This window comes from Trachypithecus francoisi, unplaced genomic scaffold, assembly GCF_009764315.1.
Source record: "Trachypithecus francoisi isolate TF-2019V2 unplaced genomic scaffold, Tfra_2.0 Lachesis_group17, whole genome shotgun sequence".
Lineage (NCBI taxonomy): Eukaryota > Metazoa > Chordata > Mammalia > Primates > Cercopithecidae > Trachypithecus > Trachypithecus francoisi.
Genome location: NW_022681462.1, coordinates 77,633,755 through 77,661,504, shown reverse-complemented (window position 1 = coordinate 77,661,504; position 27,750 = coordinate 77,633,755). Strand labels below are relative to the sequence as shown.

The 27,750-nt window shown below is 35.9% G+C and overlaps 1 protein-coding gene across 9 annotated transcripts in view; it reads left to right on the top strand.

The window, feature by feature from the left end:
- The window catches only part of LCLAT1 (lysocardiolipin acyltransferase 1), a 216,344-nt gene that overhangs the window by 113,026 nt on the left and 75,568 nt on the right, over nucleotides 1–27,750 (top strand). For 6 of the 9 annotated variants that reach the window (XM_033176144.1, XM_033176138.1, XM_033176141.1 and 3 more), the window contains 2 exons: nucleotides 9,214–9,360; nucleotides 15,090–15,206. In XM_033176144.1, the coding sequence (XP_033032035.1) occupies nucleotides 9,214–9,360; nucleotides 15,090–15,206 (264 nt within the window). Of the gene's footprint in view, nucleotides 1–155; nucleotides 313–9,213; nucleotides 9,361–15,089; nucleotides 15,207–27,750 lie in introns of all 9 variants that reach the window. The other 3 variants (XM_033176143.1, XM_033176142.1, XM_033176145.1) reach the window with 2 other exon arrangements.

Below are 27,750 nucleotides of genomic sequence, written 5' to 3'. Positions count from 1 at the left end.
GTCTAGTGAAATTTGTAGTACAAGTGGTTTCTCCATTTTTCTCCACTTTTTGGTGTTTCAAGTTTGAAATTATATTTAGAATTAAGTTTGTTAGAATATTATGTAATTATTACTTGCTCGTATTTTATACTTTGATTTCTATCTTGTATTTTCAGCACAGTCACATTTGAAACCTAACGATACAGGCATACTACAACAGGATTATTGCTGCAAAAAGGTCATAAAATTACCTCTCATCAGAGTTTTTAAAAGCCTTCGTGGAAATTAATCATCTTAGAAGAGGGATGTGGAGAGCATTACCCAGTTTGTAATGTGAGTTCAGAAAAGATAGATCTTCCCTAACTTTGTCTATCCAGCATTTAGCACCCTAATAAAAGCTGAAATTCTGAAAAGTATAACTACTTATTACTTAATTCCCTGATTTATTTGTATAACTACTATTATTATGGACAGATCCACACTCAGTAAATACAGTATTTTCTTATGATCTTTGTGATAAAAGTTTATATAAAATTTGCATCTGTTCTATTGTTCATTCTCATTTAATAGAGGACTATGGGTAGCATTTCCTTGGTTGCATCCACATCCTTAATTCAGGATTGAAAATAATGTTGAAGGAGCAGTTGTCTATCTTTCTTCTGCCTTGCTTTTTGCTTCTGGTGTCATATTCATAGTGCCATAGTAGATGCCATAGTGAGTTACTATGAGTACAACAGTGATAAATTTTACCCTATTGTTGAGATTCAGTTATTAGAGCATTAGGTGAGTAGTGCTGATGTTTTCATTACTCCCTAAATTATATTCATCTACACTGAAATGAAAAAAAAAAAGTTGTGAAAAGCCTTACTTTTTATTAAGAATGCATAATGCCAAAATACACATTCAAGTATAGTTATTTTTTTCCCTCCCTAGGCAACTCTAAAACTTGGTGAAAGGGAATGTAAGTCAAAACTAGGTTCTAAAATGATGAGCTAGGTTTGGACAATAGAGTATGCCCAGGGATTACTTACAACTGCTTTGAGAAGGCAATGCTGATAACATAAATGAGGTTTTAGAAAGAAGATAGCGGTAGTGGAGCTGTGCCAGAATATACAGATTCTATCTTTATAAACCTGCCAGACTCCCAGCCCTCGTCTGAGAAATTCAGGTTAAAGACAGAATATCCCGCAGTGGAAAAGTATGAAAAAGACAGATTATATATGCTAATTTTAACGAAACAGGTTGCACTATCATGAGCTCATAGAAATATGAAATAAATGTCATTAAAATGTAATTTTTGAGGATCTCAACATTAAGAAAAATCTGAGTAACACTTTAAACATGGATAAAATTTGCACTGATGACAATGAAATGGAAAAAAACCCAAAACCCTTGCCAGGTATTCCTGTGATTTTTCTTTATGGGGAAAAAAAGAGAAAAACATTTAAGCTAAAGGAAGTAAAAAATATTTAGAAATATTGGCTTGGAGTTTCTAGAAGGTAGAACAAAATATTAGAAAAGTTTTATAGCAAAACCTCATGGGTATTGCTACCACTTCCATCCCACATGGGGAGCAAGAGGTTTTCTCACTTGGAATGCTGAAATACATTCGACCTGTCAGTATCGTTCAGTCTAGAACATCCTTTACAAGTATGAGACTCTGCAGAATTAGTAAACATTCAAGGAAAATGTTAAACAGTATCTAGTACTAAAAACTGGAAAATCTAATCTCTGTTGAATAAATAATTCTCTCAGGACAATTTAAACTATGTGTAATTAATACCTGTGGAAAGATTGAAGTATCTATGCAGAGAGGCTGTTTAGTACAGTGATTTAAAAACATCAAGTTTGGTGTCAGACTGCCTGTGTTTAAAATCTGGTTTTACCACTTACCATGTCTTTAGCCCTCAGTGTCTCTCAGTTTCCTCATTCATAAAATAGGGATAATAATTTTACTTATAAGGTTGTCTTGAGAATTAATTGAATTAGTGAAAAATGCTTGGAACAATATTAGACATGTAGTAAGCACACAGTAAACCTTTTTATTATAATTACACAATTTGTTCCTAAAAATAGCTGCTATGAAAAAGACCACTTGCAAATCTTGAAGATTAAGAATATGATTTTTGAAATAAACTAAATTAGAACAGGTATAGCTAGCTGACAAATTAGTTAGATGATCAAGCCAAGGGATTATCCTTAAAGTTGTCAAATGGCAAAGAAATGAAAAGTATAAGAGGAGAGATCCAGAAGTTTTAACATCTAACAGAATTTCCAGGTGAAAATATGAGAGAATGAAGATAAAAAAATATATCTTCTTAAATGGAAGGAATGTTTTCTATATTAAAGAAAGACTCAAATATTGGAAGAGTTTACCAACTGTGGGGCAGAATTAATGAAAAAAGTTCCATACCTAGACTAACACTAATGAATTTCTATAAAACTCTGGGTGAAGAGAAAATTATAAAAGCTTCCAGAAGAAATAAATAAATTACCCAATTAGGAAAACTTAGTTATCTATACAAATTTGTATAGCTGGATTTCTTACTAGCCATATTCAATGATAGAACACTACAGAAAATTGCTTTGATATTCTGAGGAGAAAATGATTTGGAACCGCAAAATTCAGTTTTTAGCCAAACTAGCCTCTAAAATTGAGAACAAAACAAATACATTTCAGTAATGCAAAGACTCAAACATTTTTAAAAATAAATTATTTTGAGGAGAACTAAGAGAAAGACATAGGCAACAAGAAGAAATGATGAGCAAAGAAGCCAGCAAACTTATGGTCAAATCTAAATAATAATAAATGTTTCTGTCAAGTTTAAGGAATGTGTTAGTTATAATAATACTTACAGTAATTATTATATAATTGCTGTTGCAGTAAAATAGTATTTTTTGCAGCTATTGGGTGATGTCTACAAATCTTATAAGAAAGGCAAGAAGAAAGCATATCCTTTTTAATATTATTACTATTTTAAGAAATTTAAATTTTAACTAAACTTTAGTGATAGAATTGAGGGCATGCTTTTTTGTTCGGGGGTTATTATTTATTAACCCAATGTTGATAGAATTAGATGTTTAAATACATTTGTCAAAAATGGAAGGGTGAAAATATTTAAAGGGCGAATTCTAAAAGAAGAAAACGGGGTATACAATTTCCAAACCACTACAATAGGGGTCAAAAAACTATTTTGTAAGGGACTAGGTAATATTTTAGGTTGTGGTCCATACTATCTCTGTTGTACCTATTTCTTCTGTCATTGTAACAATGAAGCAGCCACAGGCAATATACATAAACAGATGGGTATGGCTGAGTGCCAATAAAACCTTATTTATAAATAAACACTGAAATTTTAATTTCATGTAATTTTTTCATATCACAAAACATTCTTCTTGTGGGCCATATATACAAAGTCAGGCAGCAGAGTAGATTTGGTCCATGGGCTGTAGCTTGCTCCTTTCCGCATTAGAGAACAAAGGGAGGGAACAAAGGAAATTAATTTCAATTAAGACAGAAAATGGGAGAAAAATGGACCAGGGTAGGGGGAGCAAAAAACTGCAAGGGAGTATAACAAACAGGAAACATAAAATGAGATATCAGGAAAAGAAAAAAGTTATCCCAATAAATGTGAACAGCATAAACTTTTATCATAAAGAGAAGAAATTCTCAGGACATAGCCTGAATGATAACAGGGTACTAGACAATCAGGATGTATGTCTACCATAGAGCAGTGCTATTGAAGTATGATTTGTGTAACAATACCAGTCAGCAAACTGTTAAATTCCACAATAAGATAAGAACAGAAACAGAGTAAGTTAGAGTATTTAGAAACTTTTCTTTTTGTTGTTGAAACAGAGTTTTGCTCTTGTTGGCCAGGCTGGAGTACGGTGGCCCAATCTCGGCTCACTGCAACCTCCACCTCCTGGGTTCAAGCGATCTCCTGCCTCAGCCTCCTGAATAGCTGGGATTACAGGCATGCCCTACCACGCCCGGCTAATTTTGTATTTTTAGTAGAGACGAGGTTTCTCCATGTTGGTCAGGCTGGTCTCGAACTCCCAACCTCACGTGATCTGCCTGCCTCAGCCTCCCAAAGTGCTGGGATTACAGGCGTGAGCCACCGCGCTAGGCCTAGAAACTCTTATAATAATGTGACATTGTTACCACATCCATGTGTGAGATTATTTTTGTACTAACTCACTGAATTTCACAAAACTCAGTTCATTCAAGTTTGGAAAATTAAAAAGAGAAAACTGGTTTGAGAATTGCTACTAGAGAATACAATGCAGTTATTTATAAAATGAAGTAGTTCCCTATGTATAGACATGGTCAATGAAATAAACACATTGTAGGACAGTGTAGAAGGTATGATCCTGTGTGTATGTGTGTGTGTGTGTGTGTGTGTGTGTGTGTTTACAACCAGTCTTAACTGGAACTAACATGTTTTTTAAAAGCACCAATCATATATATAACAAATTTTCAAGGAGTGGAAAAATTCACATCAATTTTTTTTTTGAGATGAAGTTTCACTTTTGTCACCCAGGCTGGAGTGCCATGGCACAATCTCGGCTCACTGTAACCTCTGCCTCCCAGGTTCAAGCAATTCTCCTGCCTCAGCCTCCCGAGAAACTGGGATTACAGGCGTACACCATCACGTCTTGTTAATTTTTATATTTTTAGTAGAAACAGGGTTTTACCATGTTGGCCAGGCTGGTCTCGAACTCCTGACCTCAGGTGATCCACCCCCCTTGGCCTCCCAAAGTGCTGGGATTACAGGCGTGAGCCACCATGCCCTGCCCACATCAAATTTTTAATCATGATTACAAATAAGAGATTATGACTGGTAGAGCACGATTGAGGGAAGTGTAGTGATAAAGGAGTATTTTTATGTTTTAGTCTACTTACATTTGTATTATTTGACTTTTTTTTTTTTACAGTACATGTATTTCTTTTATAATGCTTTTAAAATGTTTTATTTAAATTAATAATCTCTTGGCCTTTTAAATAATTGCCACTGGTCAATTGAATGTCCATTCAGAAAACAAAGACTTTTTAACCTCTGCTTCACATAATCCACAAAAATTCATTTGAAATGGATCAAGCATAAACTAGTGAAAGTTAAAACAGTAAAGCTAATAGAAAAACACATGAATGAGTTTGGGATAGGCAAAGAGTCCTTAAGGAGGACACAGAAAACACCAAGTACATGGAGAAGATTATATGTTTATATTCTGTATATGTATATGTGTGTGTCTGTGTTTATAGCTGATGGACTTCATATTCCAAAAACTAAGAAAAAGACAGACAAATCAACTAAAGAAAAAAAAGGTTTGGAAGAGGTACTTTACAATGAAGAAATCTGAATCACTAATTTGAATGTGAAAAGGTGCTCTGTTGGCCAGGCATGGTGGCTCACTCCTGTAATCCCAGCACTTAGGGAGGCCGAGGTGGCTGGATCACCTGAGGCCAGGAGTTGGATCACCTGAGGTCAGGAGTTTGAGACCAGCCTGGCCAACATGGCGAAACCCTGTCTCTACTAAAAATACAAAAATTAGCCGGGCATGGTGGCGGGTGCCTGTAGTCCCAGCTACTCGGGAGGCTGAGGCAGGAGAATTGCTTGAACCCAGAAGATGGAGGTTGCAGTTAGCCGAAATCACACCACTGCACTCCAGCTTGGGTGACAGAGCGAGACTTCATCTCGAAAATAAATAAATAAAAAAGGGTGTTCAGCATTATTATACAGGAAATGCGAATCAGAACTACTACACGTGAATTCTAATGGCTAAAATGAGAAGAACTCCTAAGATTAAGTGTTGGGGAAAATATAGATAGAGCAGTTGGAACGATCATACATTTCCGGTGGGAGTGCCAATTGGTATAATCACTTTGAAGAACTGGTGCTATCTACTGAAGCTGAACAGACATAAACCCTATGAGGCAGCAGTTTCACTGCTGGTTATCTACTCAACATAATTGGGTGCTCATGTTCAACAACAGACAGGTACAAGATTATCTGTATCAGCTTTATTCCTAATAGACAAGGAATCTTCATAAAAAGTATAAACTGTATATTGGTCTACAGTGGTATATTTATATAATTGACACCAGCAATTATATCAATACTGGCATTGCAAAGAAGAAAATACTGCCACACAACAACATAGATGAATCTCACAGACAAAATTATTGAGCATAAGAAGCAAAATACATAAGAATATATACTATGTGATTCTACTTATATGATTTATGGTGTTAGAAGTTGGAGTAGTGGTTTTCTTTTGGAAGGTTAAGTATTGACTGGGAATGGGACACATGGGAGCATCTGAGGATTTTAGAAATGTTTAGTATCTTAATTGAGTGACAGCCAGGCATATATGTATATGTGACAATTTATTAAGCTCTATACCTATATATACTTACTGTCTGCACACTTCACTGTGAGTTACACCTCTATAAAAATGTTTAAAAAAACACCAACTCAGTCATTACCCACTCATCTGAAATTCTGTCATTATTATGTACCAAATCCTTAACATATTCAAGGACTTTTATCTAAGTCTTGCATTCTTTTCCATTCACCTATTTTTGCAGGTGTACTTTTGATTTAATCATTGTTGCTTCATAATACACTTGTTTAATGGTTCATGTCTTTCTTGCTTATTATTCTATTGCAAAGTTATCTTGAATATTCTCACCTTTTTATTATTATAGATCATCTTTAGCTTTATTTAGTTTTTGGCTTTGTCAAATAGCCAAATTCTCACACACCCTCATGCTATTGAAATTTTCACTGGAGATCATTGGCATCACTGGTTGAGTTCAAAAACATTGTGTAATCTCTCCATCTCTTTCTAGTTAAGTAGTTGTTTTCATGTGACTCTTGCAAGGTAATTAGGTTTATTTCTGCACATTTTGGTTTTGCTGTGTGTTACATTTTACAATCCTTGATGCTATATTCTTGGTATTATTGTAACTTGTTAATTATAACAATAGTGCCTACCTGTTGAACACTCTGTGCTAAATAATCTTACTTGTTTTTCACATCAATCCCCCTCAGGTAAATAGTGTTGCATTGTGCTCATTTTATATTTGGGTCTGAAGGGTGAATAGCTGGCTTGTGGTGGTTTAACTGCAGAGCTGTACTGCTTACACACACTGCTCTGTGGGCCTAAGTGTCCTCAATGAAGGACAGATGTGTGGGAGCAGGCAGTGCGGGGTCACGTCCAATATTGGTGGATGAGACTGACATTATAGTGACTAGTAACTGAATGCTTATCAGCAAGACCTATACACTGAAGTGAACTTTTTAATACATGCTTATTTATATATGTAAAGTACAGTATTCTAGTTTGGACTTACCCAAACCAAATAGTGTGGTGTGTGTGTGTGTGTTGTGTGTGTGTGTGTGTGTGTATGTGTATTTTTTATTTTGACATGGAGTCTTGCTCCATTGCCCAACTACGTTGTTATGTGGCTGGAGTGCAGTGGTGCGATCTCAGCTCACTGCATCCTCTGCCTCCCAGGTTCAAGCAGTTCTCCCCCCTCAACCTCCCGAGTAGCTGGGATTCCAGGCAGCTGCCATCATGCCTGGCTAATTTTTGTATTTTTGTAGAGATGGGGTTTCACCATGTTGGCCAGGCTGGTCTTGAACTCCTGACCTCAAGTGATCCATCGCATCGGCCTCTCAAAGTGCTGGGATTACAGGCATGAGCCACCATGCCCGGCTATGTGTGTATTTAATCACTGGTAAATACATTATTTTTATGTATTCTCAGGGTACTGCTGTATTTACCAAATGATGATAGCTATTGTCTTAGTTGCATTCTTTGCTTCCAAGGAACCACCAGCTGAAATAATGAGAGTTTATTATTCCTCTATTCCTGCATGGCAGGAAGAGAGGTGGATTCTCAGGGATATCCAAGAGGTGGATCTGTAGACTGGCCAGGACTTGTGGCGATTAAAACTGTCTTTTGTTATGAATCATAGTCAGCTTTAGGGGGCTTGGCTCATCTGAAGCTTTTGCCCTTCACTCTTGCATGCTTTTATTTATTCTTTTTGAGATGGAGTTTCGCTCTTGTTGCCCAGGCTAGAGTGCAATGGTGCAATCTCAGCTCACTGCAATCTCTGCCTCCCGGGTTCAAGCGATTCTCCTGCCTCAGCCTCCTGAGTAGCTGGGATTACAGGCACCTGCCACCACGCCTGGCTAATTTTTTGTATTTTTAGTAGAGATAGGGTTTCACCATGTTGGCCAGGCTGGTCTTGAACGCCTGACCTCAGGTGATCCGCCTGCCTCGGCCTCCCAAAGTGCTGGGATTACAGGCATGAGCCACTGCACGTGGCCTCTTGTATGCTATTTTTATCCTGCCTCAGCCCCTCTGCTCTTTGGTCTGTCCATTTGACTGTGTGCTACCAACTTGTCTGGTTTCTCTGTGGTCCTAGGTGAAATTTCTGAGGGGGAACATTTGGTTGGCCTAGGTATTTACTGTGTTTGCCCAAGCTCTTCATGCTTTGTGGGCTATTGGACAGACTATTGGATTGGCTGCCTCAGTTAGGTATCTGCCGTAGTAATTCTGGTCATTGTGGCCAGGGGGAGATGGCTGGTCATCTAAACATGGCACATCTAGGACTCCCTCTTCAAAGAGCAAGAGTGATTTGCCCTAGAGAAAAGGAATGTAGTCACAGTGTACACTCTGATTAGTGTGTTTAGTACCATTACACAATTTCCCTTTTCAATGCAATAGAAAGTGGCTAACATTGAAAACAGCAGTTGGATTTAGAAACGAGTAGTATCAGAAGGGAAATATTAAAGAGAATGCTTATACACTTGACAACAGTCTTTTGCTTACTGCTCTGTAAGCTGTCAACACATATTCTTTTATCTCCTGTAGGTATCTTGGTTAAAATATCTGTTTAGCTAGGATTGTTAAAATTTTGGATAAGTTAGTGATAAATACTAAGGAAAAATTCTTTCCTTAATATTTTAATAGCTAGTTTTCGCTTGAAAAGATAATTTTGAGAATTTTGCAAACCTCATGATTACCAAATCTCTTTTAGGATCTTCTCATATATATATGTTAGTTATTTAAGCCAAGATCAGTGCTGAATTTATGGTATATCATGAAGCATTTATGATAATAATTTATAGTAAAACCAGAAAACTGAAATATTGTAGTCAATAATATGTGGATATTGGCAATAAAATTATAGGTAAATACTTGTTAAATTGATTCTAGGTTGGGCCATGCAGGCTGCTGCCTATATCTTCATTCATAGGAAATGGAAGGATGACAAGAGCCATTTTGAAGACATGATTGATTACTTTTGTGATATTCACGAACCACTTCAACTCCTCATATTCCCAGAAGGGACTGATCTCACAGGTAAGGTAGCCTGGGTTTGGCACAGTTAGAAATCATGTAGTCTAAACTTCTCATTTCTCAGAAGAAGTAACTGAACACCAATAAGAATAAGGGCTCTTCCAGGTGTGGTGGTCCATGCCTGGAACCCTAGCTACTCAGGAGGCTGAGACTGGAAGATGGATTGAGTCCAGGAGTTTGAGACCAGCCTGAGCTACATAGCGAGACTTCATCTCAAAACAAAACAGATCAAAACAAAAAAATTAATGGCTCATCCCTAAGGTCACTCGGTTAATCAATAGCATGTTAGGACTCAGAACTCTTGGTTTCTAGCCCATTTAATTTATAGTAGGCAACTCCAAGAGGTCATATTATTCATACTTGCCATCTTTGAACTTTATATTTTAAGCCTCAGAATATATTTTAAAATATCAGGCTTTTATCCTTATGTAAGCATAGTTTTAAAATCATGTTTTAGATAATGTTTATCCTCCTCTACCTGGGTTTTTTTTTTTTTCCCCTGCCTGTTATTTATATTCTCTTATCCTCTTCTAAGGTATTTATCCATTAAACCCTTCCTACTCCTCAGCTTCTTCCTCATAAGAAAAAGATCTGATAGTAAGTAATTTCAGTTATTGTTGATTTACATTAACAGGTTACCCGTCTCCTGATATTTAAGCCCTATCCTTGCTACAAGCAGGAATAGCTTTGCCCTTCTTCAAGAAAACTCAGCCATCATTGAGTTGTAGCGAGGACACAGGAAGACATGTTTATAACTTTTCTGCCTTCGTAAATATTAAACTTCTTTTTTTTCTTCTTCTTCTTTGAGCCTGCCACCTCGGCTGGAGTGCAGTGGCATGATCATGGTTCACTGCAGCCTTGAACTCCTGGGCTCAAGCCTATAGTATTTGGGCCTACACCAGATACTACCACCACACCTGGCTACCAGATTTTAAACCGTATAGGCTAGGAATTGCCAATGGATTTCAAGAAAGTCTTACAAAAACTATAAACAAAATACTCAACAGTCTGTCATCCTTACTAAATCAATAGTTTTCACACTTTTTAAACCATGGATTATTTTTGCAGATGAAGCCTTCTAACAAGGATGTTAGATGATAAGACAGATAAAAGCAGAACTGCTCTGGTTGATACTGGGAGGAGTGGCGGTGGGGGCATAGCTTAGACAGAAAGTACTTCTGTAGAGTCTTTGGACTCAAAAGACCAAAATTTACTTTTAATAGTCCCAATAACTTCAGAAAAAATACAGCAGAATTTGAGAAGGATTCAGTGGATCTTACAGCTCTGCTGTATAAGGGAAGACAGGCTGAAGCAGGAGAGAACTGAAGTCGAAAATCTCAAGTAGTATGGAGAGGTAGAACATGAACTGAACTTCCAAATTTTTGGTAATAGATTAAGGTAAATGAATGTACTGTTCACACTGTGGACATAATAATTTATGGAACTCATTACAAAAGAGAGTTCAAGATGAAAAATAGACATTACATACATATTTAAGCAAGTAAATAGGTGACTGAGCTGTAATAGATTGTTAAGGGAAATTAAGGTATTTTAAGATTTACTGGAGGTAGCAATTAAGAGATCTTTGACACATCTATTGCAGATGGAACTGAGCTAAATGAACGGTGACACTTTTTATATACTAGTCAGATCTCTAAAATATACGCCAACTGTGTAGTATTATTTGAATTTTTATAGTTGCGATTCTAAAAGTGGTTGTATCACAGAGGATAATACTGAGAATAATGGCTGCTTGTTAAAGCTTGAAAATATATTCTTGTAAGTTGTAAGTTGATTTCCAGAACTAAATTATCATTAGGAAATTATAAGGGATAGGCGGCCATATTTAAATTTTATAATATTTAGAATGTATAATACCTAAATTTCGATATTGAAATATCAGCTTTATTTGAGTATAGAAAGCCATTTACTGAAATGATAGATATATAATTTGTGAATGCGAAAATGTACACCAAAGAATGCCAACTTTGAAAGTTATTTGGTAAACAAAAACTAATGAAAGAAAGGTCATATGTTACTGCTACATTAATGTTAATATGTTCATACATTAGACCTTCAGAGTTATAACATGTATATGTAAAACTTTTTTCATTCTATATTCTCAGGTTTCTTTTTATAGGTGATGAACTCTACATATAGTGACATAATTTTGGAGTCCAGAGTGCTCACCATTACATGATGTAGTTAGTTGCATATGTATTTTAAATGCAAATGATATTTACCTTTAAAGCTAGACTTTGCCAAGGAGAAAAACAGACTGATCCTGAAGCTTTTAAATATTTTTTTAACAGTATAATACAGATAATTTTATTGAGCTGGTTAAAAAAAGATCAATTTTAAAAATAGGCTAACAAAATATCTCCAGTTGGGAAAAGTATCTGTTAATTAAAAGGTATTTAGTTACTACCATACTAACCTTAAACTGGGTTTTTCAGCCCAGTGAGACTGTTTTATAATTTAAGTTCTCAATCTAGCTGGCATGTATATTTAAATTAGTGCATTTAAATCTAACTTTACATGTATTCTATCTTCATATTTTATTGTTGGTTATAACTTTTTAATGGAAGCAATATATTTTAATTAGGGAAAATTTGGAAACATAGAAGTGTGCACAAAACTTGCTATAATCCCACTGCCCATAAGTGAACACTATTTTAATGTTGTTCCATTTCTTTTGAATCATTTGGTCACATGCAGACATATGTGCACCATCCATATTTATTCTTTATTCTTGGGTTAGGGAGTTCTATATTGTATTGGCATATTAGTTAGGGTTCTCTAGAGAAGGAGAACCAGTAGGATGTATATATATAGAAAGAGGTTGAGATTTATTTTAAGGAATTGGCTCTTACAGTTGTGGAAGCTTGGTAAGTCCATGATCTATAGGGTAGGGCGGCACAGTGGAGATCCCAGGAAGCAGTTGAAATTCAAGGCCAAAGGCAGTCTAGAGGCAGAATTCTTTCTTCCTTGTTGAGGAGAGGAGGGCACCTCTGTCTTTTTCTGTTAAGGCCTTCATTCACCTGATTTGATGGGGCCCACTCCCATTGTGGAGGGTCATCTGCTATACTCAGTCTACTAATTTAAATATTAGTTTCTTCTAAAAAACACCTTCCCAGAAACATCTAGAATAATATTTGACGAGCGACCTGAGTATCATGGCCTATTCAAGTTGACATATAAAATTAGTCATCACAATTAGTATTTGATGATTTTGAGTTCCATTTCCCTGATTTGGAAGGATTCTAACAATTATATTATTGCATATAACTTAACACCTACTGTACACATACAACTTAATTCTTTTTAATTCATATATGAGTGCCTGGATCTTTATCCCTACTATCATGAAGTTTACGTTCTATGAGGAAAGACAGGTGATAAACTAATAAGTTAATAAAAATATGTCAGTCCTAAGTGCTATGTGGAAAAATAAGGCAGGATAAGGAGATAGAGAGTCATAGAGGGAGTGTAGGGTGCTGTTTTATTCAAGATGGTTAGGGAAAGCCTCTCTATTAAGTTTCTATTTAGGTAGGGACTAAATGAACAAAGCAGAAAACCATGCAGCTGTATGGGTGAAAGGCATTCTGGGTGAAAGAAGGAACAGCAACTGCACAGATCCTGAGGTGGGAACATGCCCAGCTGGTTTGAGAACAGCTGCTAGTAGTCCCATGGGTGGAAGAAGTGCAGGAGTGGGATAGTTACAGGGAGAAATGTGACAAGACAGGCTGTGGTCAGAAAGTGGGATGCTAGTGTACTTATTAGCAATAATGGAGTCTGGGGATGGGTAGATGAACTAGGGGGTAGATGGAAAACTCTGCATCTCTAATCTCTCTGTATTTCTGATCATTTTTACCTTCCCACATTGTGACTATTTGTTTTAGAGCTGTTTATACTTGTACTCACATTCTACAACAGTTCAGTTTTGCTTTCAGAATTCCCAGAGTTTTATAAACTGAAAGACCAAACTAAAGGGTTGTTACTACTCATCTTTGTGGTGTCTCTGGGATTCCGAATCCCATTTAAGGTCCTGTCAGCTGTCTATAATATAAATATTGTTTTGTAGCCCCATGCCCAGGATATCCTCAAATGAATATGAGAGGAACTTACTACTCTTCGTGTGTAGGGGCTTTACTTTTGACTTGCCTGGCTCAATTCGTCTATCATGAAATGATGTAACACCTTCTATAGGAGTGTTCTTTGAATATTTCAGTGTTATGGAAGGCATCTATGGTTTTTGGAGACTTTGAGGATTCAGTGATCTTAAATTCACTCCTAGTAAAGTTGTGTCAGTATAGGTATTTTTCTTGTAACTGGGAATAATAGTTTATAAATTTCGGAATGTAACTGAGGATTGCGGGTTCTAATATCTGCTGTCATCAGAAAGTATTTCATGATCTCTCCCAGCAGTTGAGGCCAAATTTCTGAACACTTTACTTTTTCCAAATGTATTTGCTGAATAATGGGTTTGGTTCTTCTTGGAACTTGTAAAGTTACCTCATGGAATGGAAAAAGAAGGTTTTGCCAACAACTGGAACATGTACTTGACTCCGTAACTATATTCAGCCAAACCATGTTCAGATGTTTGTACATGATGTGCTAATCATGTGCCCATTCCGTTATGGAGTGGTTGGGTTAGTAATATTAGCATACTCTGTGCCTGAGCAAGGCAGATATTTCAGTTTACATAGAAGGCTTAAATTATTGGGTTTTAAAGAATGTTGATCCGATATATTTGATTGCTAGTTATTTCTTCTGGATGTCTAGGTCATTATATTTTGTTAGTGTCTTAGTTTTGTTTTATTAGCATTTTATATTTTAATATTTCAATTTTCTTATATAGGGATTGTTTGACAAAAATTTTAGTTTATTAGCATTTAATTTTCATAGAATATTGACTTTTATGAAATCTTTTAAAGAAATTAAAATATTTGAATATGAATTTCAGAAAATGTATAAAAATCTGTTTATGCCTTTGTTATAATTTTTTTTAATTCTAGTAAGTATAACCGAGCATCTCAGCTTTGAAATGCATTTTAACACTTTTTTTCTTTAGTCTTAGAATATAGCCTCGAAATGTACTTTGAAACTCTGTTTTCCTTCTTTTTCCACTAGACACTTCCTTGCACCATGTATGCTTATCTACTATATGCTTACTTAGAAATTCCAGAGGCTAATTTTGAAACAAACCAGGCATGGAGGCCCTGTGGAATCCTCCCATTTAGGGGGAGTTGTGAACAATTAGTCCACTACCACCAGGCTGAAGTCAAATAATGCCAAGTGGACCTCTGGATGGCCAGTTACCCGAGATAGCCATCAGAACAAGACACACAGACCCTGTGCCATCCACACATCTCCCATAGCAAGTTTCCTTTTAAAAACACTATGATAAATTTTAAAACTTAATATGGGACTTTAGAACACTAGTTCCCTATCTTCTCAGTTTGCTGGCTCTCTGTTTAAAACCTTCTTTCACTCCCACCAAACTTGGCCTTTCGAGCAGCAAATAGCCAAACCTGGGTCTGGTTACATAAGTAGGTCTGGGTATCTTGATAACGGATCATCTGCACTGTTTGTATCTTCTTATTTGACTCAGTATTCAGTCATTATGGAATAACTAACTGCTATTTTTATCAAAAAATTCTGTACTTCTTTCCTTACCTCATTTATTTTCCTTTAGTTTATGATTTATAATGGTCCATTGTTTTGTTTAGAAAACAGCAAGGCTCGAAGTAATGCATTTGCTGAAAAGAATGGACTTCAGAAATATGAATATGTTTTACATCCAAGAACTACAGGCTTTACTTTCGTGGTAGACCGTCTAAGAGAAGGTAAGCACCCATTTCAAAATGTACTTTTTAATGAAAGTGGCAAAAATTGCTAAGCTTTATATATAGCCCTTTAGAGTTCATAAAAGATTTTTTAATACTTTATCTCAAGAAATTAGGTACTGTATTTTTATTCCAAGTTGACCTATGTACTAAAATGTTTTGCCGTGTATTCTTGAGAGATATAAAAGAGATCTCTGTAAAAAATTCTTTCCCCTTTTTTGGAACAGACATAACTCTATGTTACATACTTTTATATATATACACACACACATATAGCATATGTGCATATGTGTATATGTGCATGTGTGTGTGTGTATGTGTATATATATATATGTATGTATGTATGTATATATAGAGTTAGGCTATAATTCCATTTTAGGATATTTCTCCAAGTGGCAAAAGTGTCTTTTTTTTTTTTTTTTTGAGATGGAGTCTCGCTCTGTCACCCAGACTGGAGTGCAGTGGTGCTATCTTGGCTCACTGCAAGCTCCGCCTCCCAGGTTCATGCCATTCCCCTGCCTCAGCCTCCCAAGTAGCTGGGACTACAGGTGCCCGCCACCACGCCCAGCTAATTTTTTGTATTTTTGGTAGAGACAGGGTTTCACCATGTTAACCAGGATGGTGTCAATCTCCTGACCTTGTGATTCACCAGCCTTGGCGTCCCAAAGTGCTGGGATTACAGGCATGAGCCACTGCGCCCGGCCAAAAGTATCTTAAGAGTATCTTATCACTTAATCCATTCCTCTAGTACTCATGAAAAGCAAAAAAAAAAAAAAAGAGAGAAAAAAATCTTATCACTTAAACTAACCATATGTTCGGCTCTTAGGGTTTGAGAATATATCATTCTCTTACTATTTTAAGCTATAGAGAAATATGACAATCTGAAAAATAATTTTACTTTAATTATTTCACTCAGTCCACCAAGTAACTGGTTGGTAGGAAGGGAAGTGCCACTACCTTTACTATTTTATAGTGAAGTAGAACTGGCATCCAGTGTGGTAAGTACATTTTCACAGGTTACTTGAGTCAGGGATAGAACCTCCTTCTTCTGCTTCCTTATTTGTGACTCATCACACTTCTTTCAAACTACGTCTATTCGGGGGCATATATGAGCAGAAAGTGATTCCGTTGATGATGTCACACCCATTTAAATGCTTAAGTTTTGATGTAAATGAAAACCAATTGTACTTTTTAATTATAGTTCTGCATATTTGCAAGTTTATATATTTATACACATTTGTACATACAAATAACACACATATGAAGTAACTATTTGGAAACATACTGAAGTGTTAATTTTATAACAATTCAAAGCCCACAGTCAGCTAACAGAAGAACTGTGTTTGCACATTTCTGCTCTTCACTCTGATTTCCAGTAAGCATATTCTGTAATGGTGATCTCTATGACAAATTACCACCTTCATCTGGTAACTGATATATTTTCATAAAACTGCTGTGCATAACATGAAAAGTCTTGAACCATTATGTAAGAAAAGGTACGAAGTTCTTCTTTCCCTAAGTGGCATCACTATTGTTCTTTTAGGATTTAATACGCTTTAAGATAAAAAGTATAACCTGCCAAGATGAAGCATATTTATAACCAAGCACCCATGATTTAAAGAAAGGTTCACAATCAATCAAAATCACATGCTATGGTAAACCAAAAATGTTATCCATATTAGTTTGGTTTGCTTTTGAAATTCTGTGATTACAACTAATATGACATGGACTTGTGGGCTTGACATTCCTATTGGATGTGATTAGTGAGTGCCCATCTACCCATAGAAGTTCATGGAGAATACAGTTCTTCATGCCTGTGGAGTAGGGTGGAGAGGCATGAAGACATTCAAGTAGTGATGCTTTTTTTTTTTTTTTTAATTTGATACCATTTACTGTGGCATGTAACTTAGACTCACCCTTCTCATTCAACAATGTTTTTCTATTTTACAGTATTTAATTATTTCTTTAAAGGTATTTCTGACATCATAGAACAATCTATAGAGCTCTGTTTTGAAATCTGGAAAATATTTTAGTAGCAAACTGATTTATAACTTTGGTGAATGTGTATTAGTCCTCACTCCAAGCACTAGTCAGCAACTACAATATGTAATTTTTCCTTCCAGTTGTGGCAGCTGGTCTGCCCAACATTCCTCCTATATCAGTAAAAAGAAACATAGATGATTCCATTTGTTTCAGTTAGAAAACAACAGTTAGATGATTTTATTTGTTAGAAACATAGAATGGGACTTGTATACTATAATAATAAAAATAAAAAATATGATGAGAATAACTGTAATAGTATAGCAGCTAACATTAACTGAGCATTTACTAGGTACCTAGCATTATGCTGGGTGTTTTATATGCCCATGATCAATTCATCTTCACAACAACTGTACGTGGTAGTTACCATTATAAATATTTATCTCATTGTGCAAAACTGAAGCAGAAATGAGGTAAAGAACCTCATCAAAATTATTGGAATACAGTTTGTCTAACTCAGCTCATGTTCTTTCTACTGTAACTAGTTGCTGCTTGTATTTATAGTATGATTTTAGTTAACAAAATCTCCAGATCATTAAGCACCTTTCTAACACTAGTGAGCTGGAATATTTTCTTTAAGAAAGAGTTTAATAGGAAAAGAATTTAAAAAGAAGCTAAATGGCCAGAACACGGAGAGATGGTAGTCACCAGGCGGGTGGTTGTGATGCTGCCTGAGATAACGGGGGAGCAGAGCAGGCAGAGGCTAAGGAGGCATCAGGTGGGGAGTTGAGGGCAACTCTCATTTCTTGGGGGTTTAAGTGAATAAAAAGAGAAGAAGTTTCATTAGTGATCGGAGGTGAGGAGGATCTTAGAGGTCATCTAGTCCAGAGTTCCCTTTTTGAATGGGAATCTAAGACTCAGAAAGGGGCCCAGCCTGGCTTTCTGATCTTTAAGCTCATTAAAACTTGAGATCATCATATAGATTTATTTGAGTTTTAGGTTGGAAATACGTGTTTTTGAATTCAAAGAAAGCAGTTTATATTTCAATCCATACTTAGCTCATATGCTTAAATTCTAAATATAAAGGAATGAAGGATGTAATCTTTCCACTATTACTCTAGGGGAATACAGGGTTAACCACAAAATAAAAATTAAATTCCCACTAGGTAATTTGGATCAGCACAGCTGAACCAAATTCTTCAGTTTGTATTCAGGGAGAGAGAATTGCTGACTTAACATGCAGATTACATAATTAGTGTCTAATAGTCCTGTTTGTGGGACTCTTGATGTTTGTCTACAATAGTTCTCATGTGCTCTGAGAAAGTTGATGGCTACCTAGGAAATAAAAGCAGTATACCAATCATAGACAGCGTAGTCTTCAGTAGCATTGTTAGACGATTTTAATTTCTTAGATTTTTGCTTAGTGCTTAGAGCTAACAATCCAGTCTGTCTGTGGCCTACAGTGGAGGACTAAAGGTGACCAACAGAAACCCCTCTCTGTGGCGCACATTGCATTTATAATAGTCAGCAAGCCTCTCCCAGGGTGGCATTTCAATTACTCTTTTGAACAGCCAGCATGTTTTAGGAGGCAAGGAAGAAAGACAAATTATTGAAATATTGGGTGCATTATATATCATGCACTCTGACCTTTTCATACAGCCTTTTATTGCTGGAAACTATGAAATTGGATAAGACCTTTCCGTTATGTTAAATAAGATGTGGTTGTACAGTAGACTTTTGACATTTGCTAGAATATTTTCTGAGACAATTTCCATTTCCTCAGTTTTAGAAATATTTTTGTGGATTAGTAGCTTTTGAGACCATTTTACAAGGAACATGATAGAGTGCAACAAAACCTAAATGAAATTTGTACACTGATCAGTGGATAAGCACCCAGATCACCTAAGTGGCCTGGTGACCTGCACGTCATGAAGCAGAAATTCTTTAGATTTGCCTCAGGAGAAGTATACATGACTGTATGTCAGAGACCTTTGATGTCTCTTCATGTTGAATTTTCAAATGCCATGGTATTGCTTTAGACCATAAAGGGAATTCATATTGTTTTCTTTGTTCCTTTTAGTCACTGCCCATTTCGCCCCCGCTTTCCCTCCAGCGAAAAATCTGAGCTGCTCATTTAGGACAGATCTTGTTGTTGCGTTGAGTGAAAAAAGTCATGATAGCCTTAATGAAAAAGGATAGAAGCCTGTCTTTGTACTTAAAAACAACCATCTAACACTTACCAAGTTCTTACGATGTGTCAGGTATTGAGTTGTGCATGTTTCTTTACCTTGCCCATGCAGTAGAATCAACCATAGCGTTTTTTAAAAATACAGATACTGAGGTCCAAGCTCAGACCTATTGAATCAATCTGGTGATGGGGACCTAGACTCATAGCTACTTCTTTCACCACTCATACGTATCCCCTAATTCTCCTACCTAAGCTAGGTGGTAGTTTGCCCTGTGCTGCACCTGTGGAGCCTGGCTCTGTTTAGCAACTTTCGCAGGGTCATACTGCTGCTGAGCAGAGGAACTTTAAACTCAAGTCTTTTTGATTCCAGTGCCCATGTTCTTTCCACTCTATAATAAGCTTACAGTTTTTCAAATGCAAAAAAAAAAAATTATTCTTTGTAGATTTTTTGTTTTCTATTTCCAAGATTTCTGCTTGATATCCTTGGCTCTACTGTGAGTTCTGTTTAAATGAAAATATATATATAAAGGATTTTCTTTTTGTAAGCCTCTTTTATTTTTCTCATTTCTGCCTTTACCGGTTCCTCCTCCATTTCTCTAATCTTTAAAAAAACAAAACAAAACATGACATTCAAACTGTCTGTCCTTTCAAATTGTGGTTCCATTCTCTGGCAGAACCTGGGTTGAAAGAGGGAAAACAAAATTGTGGTTCAATCGTTTTCTTTCTTTTTGCCATCAAATTGCAGAAACAGCTTGATGACTTGATTTTCTCAACACTGGTTCATTTTTTATTAAAAATAGATAATAGTTTTTTAATTGTAAAAACAGAACATACTTACTGTTAAAAAATTGGAAAATTAATAAAGAAGAAATTAAAGGCATTGACCCTGTTGCACAAGCCAGAAACCTGGGAGTCATTCTTGGCTTACCCCCCTCTGCTTTTCAAATGCTGTGAAATCCCAAACAAGGCCTTTTGGTTCTACCCCTTAAGGATCTCTCAAATTAATTCTTTTCATTCGCAATGCCATACTGGTCTGGGCCTTCATTGTATGTTCTCTGAATTATCATACAGCTGCTCAGCTGGTCTTTCTAGCTCTGGTCTTGCCTTAACCAGTCCTTTCTCCACTTTGTAGCCAGAGTCAAGCCTTTTTCTAAATGAGGGTGGCAGCACACTGAGGTAGGTGTCCAGGCACTGGAGTCAGGTCTCACAGAATTCCAAGGTTAAATCTACTCTAAGATGATTTACCCAGGCCTTCTATGACCTACCTCTCTGGCCGTATCTCCTGTCTCCCTAGTTGTACCATTTGTTCTAGCCTTATTGAACCACACTTCTTTCCCAGAGTGCACAGTATGCTGAGCCTTCCCCACGGTATCCTCTTCCTCAACCTGTAGATGTCACCTTAGATAACAGGTCATCCAGGAAACCTTCCTGATTTTGTTTGGCTTGGTTGGGTGCCTTGCCTTATATTCCCTGTATGAATGCTTTTCCTACTAGCTATATGTAAATTTTTCTTACTGTAGTATCACTTGTTTAGTTGTTTATCTCCTTGACTGTTTTTTTCTCAACCCTTTAGCAGAGGGCCTGGCATATAATAGATACCCTTCAAATTTTTTGAGCCAATCAACTAATTGGTCAATGTAATTTTATACCCTGTGTTCCAGTAAAGATTTAAAATGGCTAACATAAATATGTATCATATAATAATAGCAGTGCCCCAGCCTGGTCAAGATGGCGAAACCCCATCTCTACTTAAAATACAAAAATTAGCCAAGCATTGTGGCACGTACCTCTTAATCCCAGATCTTCAGGAGGCTGAGGTATGGGAATTGCTTGAACTTGGGAGGTGGAGGTTGCAGTGAACTGAGATTGCACCACTATACTCCAGCCTGGGTGACAAAGCCAAGACTCTGTCTCAAAAAAAAAAAAAATTAATAATAATAATAATAACAGCAGCACCAAAAGTAAGAGAAGAAATCAAGGTGAGGGAAAATAGGGGTAAATTTTTAAAAAACTAGATGTGAGGTTACTATACAAAACATGTTATAAGTTTCTACATTCCTGTATAATACGAGTCCAAACATTGGCCCTGAGCTTTCTGTACCTTTTATACAAGGAAACTGAAGTATCATTGACCATGTGTATAAGGTCAAAGCAAGCCAGATGATTAAAAGAAGCATTTTTGAAAAACTTGGAATATCTCCCATGGCTCTTCACAAAGGGCACATTGTACGTTTCATGACCAAGATCCTGAACAGCATCTTTATGGGAAATATAATGAAATTTTTAGGACTACTCCACATAGACTCATCATGGTTGTCCGTGTTGGCTAATGGAATAAACACATTCCATTACATGAGAAAGAGCAGTCTCACAAAAGCTCAAAACACTGAGACTCTATATGGATTTAGAGTGTCTCAACTCTAAAGGTATAGATAGACTGCATGTCCTTCAAACGATTCTCCATAAAAAGTATTTCACTCACTGAGGATTGGATGACAATTAGTTCATGCTGAGTTTGATTATTCTTTGTAAGGCATCTGTTCTACAGATACTTTGTGTCATAAAGCACTGCAGAGTCAAGGGCGATAGCAGTAAGTGGATCTAGGAGTTGGACTGAGGGAAATTACAGAGCTTACTGAGATTTCACACATGAATTGAAGGCCTACCTCCAAACTGAGATCTGCCAGCATGTCCTTAGAAAACAGTGAGGAGTATGTGTTTTTCGTATCCTCTGCAATGCTTGCACATAGTAAGTGGACCATTGCTGAAAGCTCAGGTCCTGGTCTGTGTGGCTCTTTTGGTCTTGTTTATTGCTGTGCTCTTCACTCCAGTCATGTGGGATACACTTTACTCATGCTGTTTCTTCTCCCAAACTGTTTCTATTTATCTGGCTAGCTCCCATTGGTTCCTCCAGACAGCTTAAGTGTCTTTTCCACTTCAAACAATTTTCTGACCTCTCCAGGTTACTGGAGTTCCCTCATCTTACTCTCATCATGATCTATACATTTCTGTTAATAACCAGTAGTTTTTTAGTGGCTTTTTTTTTTTTTTAGTCCATCTCTCTCATTGGACTTGAGCTCCTTTAGGATAGAGGTACTGTGCCGTATTTGTTTTTATATCTGAGGTCCTAATACCATGCCAGGAATATTATAGATACTCAATAAATTTATAGTTTGGTACAAATTCTTAAAGATGACCTAATTTTAGCATCTCTCTCATACACACATATGCACATCTGATTAGCAATTCTTCCTACCCGCTTCAGTCTAGTGATCAGACACTTACAGATTTTAATTTATATGGAGTCTTTTCATTGCAACAGAGATGAGATTTATGGCAGTGCCAGAGGGCCACCTGAGGTAGATGCACAGCAGATAATAACTATCTTAAGACACTCTCTTCTTTTTTTAACTACTGGAGGATAAAAGGGTACTTTTTTTCTAGATTATGTATACTATTAGAAGAGAATTACAGAAAAACGTTATTTGTAACTTAAATGAATAAGGTCTTGGCATGTGATCATGTAAAATTCAATATGGAAATGTGGTTCTTAATTAAATGTTTCCTTTATTTGTATCTCAATGAGTTTCAGATTCTAATATGGTGTTAAACAGATAGTTATTGCAACCTTGTGTTTCTCTGTACCACTTGACTTCAATAGGAGAAAAATTTTGCCCTGGGTTTATTATATACTATTTCTCTACCACCAGCCAGCTATAAAAATGCCTACTATTGTGAAAGGTAGGTCTGGGTTATAATTATTGCGTGTCTTATGGCACCATTAATAAAAAATTTTCAAAATATATGTTCTTTATTAGATTATCATTTTCATAGATGAGTGAAAATTATATACAGTTGTATTTTACTCATTCAAAGGCATGTCTGTGCCTAAATATTGGTGCCCTGTATAATGTTTAATATATTTTTTAAGAATGACACACTGAAAAATGCTGATAACTGTGACCTTTACAAAATGTGTTTATTTCAAAATTCAGAATTTTGGAAGCAGCTTCTGTGAGTAAAATTTGTGGAATTGCCTTTGAGTGATGACTTTCTGTAGACTGTACACTGACCATAAAGAATATTGTTACATACATTGAAATAATTTTGTCGGTTTCCCATTAGAGGGCAAAAGTGAGAGATAGAAACAACTACAGAAGGTGTGAGTAGCTGTGTCATCACAATGCTGTTTACTCACTGTGTGGCAGATGGGCACTACATGTTTATGTACTTAGAATCTCGTTTCCAGTAAAACAGAGAAGAGAGTTTCAGTGAATATGCAAAATGTATGTAACAATATACTTTAGGTTCCTGTTCATATGAAAAGCAAAATTCTCAGCCAAGGTTAGATTTTGACCTGAGTCTAAACCCCGTGGACCTTTGAATCCAGAAATTCATCTTAACAGGAGCTTATGCCTGCCTTTTGGTTTTATACAGTATGCAGTTTCATTGTGAATGTATATGCTTCTTTTTTGGGTTTGTCCAAAAAAGGTTTACCTTGTTTCTTCTTTGTTGTTGACATATGTCCATTTCATTATTTTTAAAGTCTATGCCTTTTCTTTTAGCTTTATCGATTTTTTCTTCCTTATTCAAAATATTCTGTCTGCATTTTTCCAATTATTAGAACCTTTTTTTTGCGTTTTTTCATAATTGATATTTGTGTGAGTATTGCAAAGCAATATTAAAACAGTACTCACTTGCTGGAGTGTATATGTGTGTACACATGCAAAACCAAATTCATATACCTCACTTGTAAAAAATATGAAACTAAATACAGAAATTGTTTACTTATTAATGTTGAAAGTTATTTGCACAGCTCTCTAAATGAAAGTAGTTTTTTCCATTTTATTTTGCATAGATTATATTTTTATGTTATATAAAATTAATATTATCGTGTAACAATATATTATTATATATATTTTGCACATAGCCTCCCTATACATATCTGACTGCTAAAAAGCATGCAAACTCACCTTGTCATAGAATCTGGGCTGAGCAAAACTAGTCCAGGTTCATTTATCCTGTGTTGGCTACTCTGCACTGCATAAAGTGTAAGACATTGAAAGAATGTCAGTAACTTCTAAATCAGCAAACTTTCCCTAGTGTAGTTACGTAGGAGAGTAAAGCTTAAGTGTTCTCAGTGACTTTCACTCCCTCCACACAAGAGTATTGCATTTGGCCACATGGGGTAAATTCCAAGGATGATCCTACTTGGTAAGATTACTGATGTTGAGAATCTATCAGAAGTGCATGTGTACACAAAAGGCATATTTTTAAGTGTTGTATTTTGTGATAATTAATAACTTAATCCACATAATTTCATTATGGTTCACTCATCTCTTTTTCATAGGAAATGTACTTGAAAAGGAAATTAAAATGAAACCACTGATTTACATTTGTTTCTCAGTTTATGTTTTATGAAGTACCTTTTCCAGTGATAGTCTCATTTGGTTATAATACGCTAACAGACAGTAATCTACAATGTGTTGCATCTTTTCATTTTAATATTTTTCCTTGGGAAAAAGATTACTGTCTTTACTCTCTTGACAGCAAGCTTCATATTTGTGCTATTCTTCTTCTTGTCTTTGACCATGGCAATTACCTCTGTTGTTCATGCTACCTGCCAGATTTTGATGACCGAAATATTTTTCACTAAGAAATATCTGAGTATTGTTAAGTAAACATCTGTCTGTGATTCCTTATTATTTACCATATATAACATTTTAAAATAGTCTACATACACTACATGGGTATTTGTAAACTTTTAAACACTTAGCCTTTGAAAGTGTGAGGCTGCCACACAATTTCTTAGACCTTAAATGTGAGAAATTTATGTTGATAGTTGTTTGTCTTATCTCTACATTCACAACCACTTTCTTTGAAGTGACAGATTTCCTCTCCAAAAACTTAGAATGCTTTGGATTAATTTTGCATTGTATAAATGTAGGCTGAAAGTAATTTGGGGTTCCATGTGGAAATTCTGATAACTTGTGAGACTGCAGTACCAAAGTTTTAAAATCCTATTGTATATTCATAGTTTATTTATGACTTATATCTTCCTTGTTTCATCATAGAATTTTAAATGGCCTTTAGCAGAAGATAAATAAGTGAAATGTGGCCCAGCGTGCCAAAGTCAGGTAATAAAGTATGTATATGCATAGGACTGGAAGGGAAAGCATATTATCCAAGCTAAGGAAAGCTGCTCCTGCTAGTCAAACATTGAGCCTTAGCACCGATCTCTTTAGAAGTCAAGGCAAAATGGTCTTTCCTGTAATTTTCTCATTGCATTAAGTTCTTGGTGACTTACAGTGGTAATGAGCTAACTTACAGTAGAAGAAGTGTTAGTCAATGCCTTTTCTAGGCACAGTTATCACTCATTGGCAGCAGATCTACGTTCAGTTAACTAGCATCTCTCAAAGCTAAAAAACAAACGTTCCTATTTTTGTGGACTGATCTTAGATGTCATTATTATAGAAGATCTACCAACTTGACCATATGTTTCAGGAGAGGAACTTCATATTGTTCCTTATGTGAGTACATGGAAATTACTCATAATCTATAATCCATGGTGCCTAAAAAGAATTGAACACTTTTTTCTAGCTCATAAGATTTACTTGTTTTCATTCAGAATGGTGTCTTAATGACCACAACAGGTTCATAATGTTAAATCCAAAAGAAGTTACCAAATAGTTTACCAATTAATTTTAGTTATGGAAATTATTAATAACCTTTTGGATCAGTAAAAAGCATCTTTACCATGTTGGTTCTATTATTCACTCATACTTATTTTTTACTTATTAAATTCATTAGAAAGGGTCTCTGTTGCCATGGCGCCTGGCCTGTTCCTTTTGTAATTCAAGGAGACAGTAGCCACTCTTATATGCCTAGATTAGTTTTAACGAAGGCTTTTATTTTAAAACTTTAGGGATGGACATTAGTAAGAACTGAAATTAAGAAAGACTTGACAGGAAATACTGTGACTTTTGTTTAGACTTGATAGATGAATAGAGTTTAGGCAAAGGAGAAACATACTACAAAAAGCTTGCCCTGTACATACTATCTTTAAAGTTGTATACACAAAAGGTGTTTATATTTAAGTATTTTTAAGAAAATGTCTTTGTTGTAAATGCATATGATCTGAATCTTAGGTAAGTCCTATGTGTTGTAGTTAATATCATGTGATCAAGGCATACTAGTGACAGTATCACAATAAAAATGCATAATGAACACATCTTTATGCATAAATTTGGGAGGTTAGTATGTGATCCAGTGTCACAGAAACAGCATACAAGTGCAGAGTAGAAAAGAGTTGTGGCTGGCAGATTAAGATAATTTAGGGAATAGGACTTTGAATTCGATCTGGAGGAATGGCAGGATTTGAACTGGTAAAGAAATTGGCAGAGTATAGTCAGGGTTAGATACTCGGCAGTGGAGACCAGCCTTTTTGTGTGGCAAGAACTAAGTTAGAGAAGTAGTCATGAAGTGTCACTTCTAACAAACTATATAGGAAAGAGTGGGAACTGTGAAAGTTCTAGTATTTATGACTTTATAAATACTCCAAACCTGGTGAGAACATTGTTCTCTTCTTAGTATTCTAAGACAGTTTATTATCTTCCTAAGCAGTTTACTACTTGTTCTAAGATAAAATAAGACCTTTAGAATAAGGCTTTAGCATCATGATAGTTATCCCAAAATAGTGTCTTATTTTGAGACTTCTGCATGAATTATGTTCAGTTAAAAGAGACTCAGTAAAAGTAATTATACCTCATGTTTTTTACATTTCCTTTGATCCATGAGTGAGGTATTTACAGACTATATGATGGCATATAGTAGGAAAAAGACTATGATTCATCCCAATTACAAAGATGTTTCCTAGGAAAGAAACTCTGGAGAAATGTCTTATGTCTTTACTAATGGTTTTGAGACTTAAACAAATAAATCTTGTCTTTTCTGTGTATGGCTGTAAATGGTCATAATTTTATACTTGCAAATATCAATTTGATCTGAATCAAACTTCTCCAGCGTAGTTGGCCTATTTGCAAGGTTAGGTATCCACGGGCTGTAATGGATGTGTGCTCTATAAGATATCAGCGGTTTATCTGGATTTTAGGTACTAGTAACATCTTTGAACATAAAATCTGAGAAGTGTCCTTCGGGTGCAGCAACTATAATGTATTTGGTGACCTTAGAGAGAGGATAGTTTTACAAGAATGGAGGCAACAGGAACCAGATGTAAGTGAAGAGTGATGTAAGTGGAGATAGTTAGTTTAGATGACTGCTACAGGGAGTTTCCTGATGAAGGGGAGAGGGCTGGGGCATAGACAACAGAAAGGGGAAGCTGCATCAAGGATGAATAAGAGAGTTTAGCATTTTTAA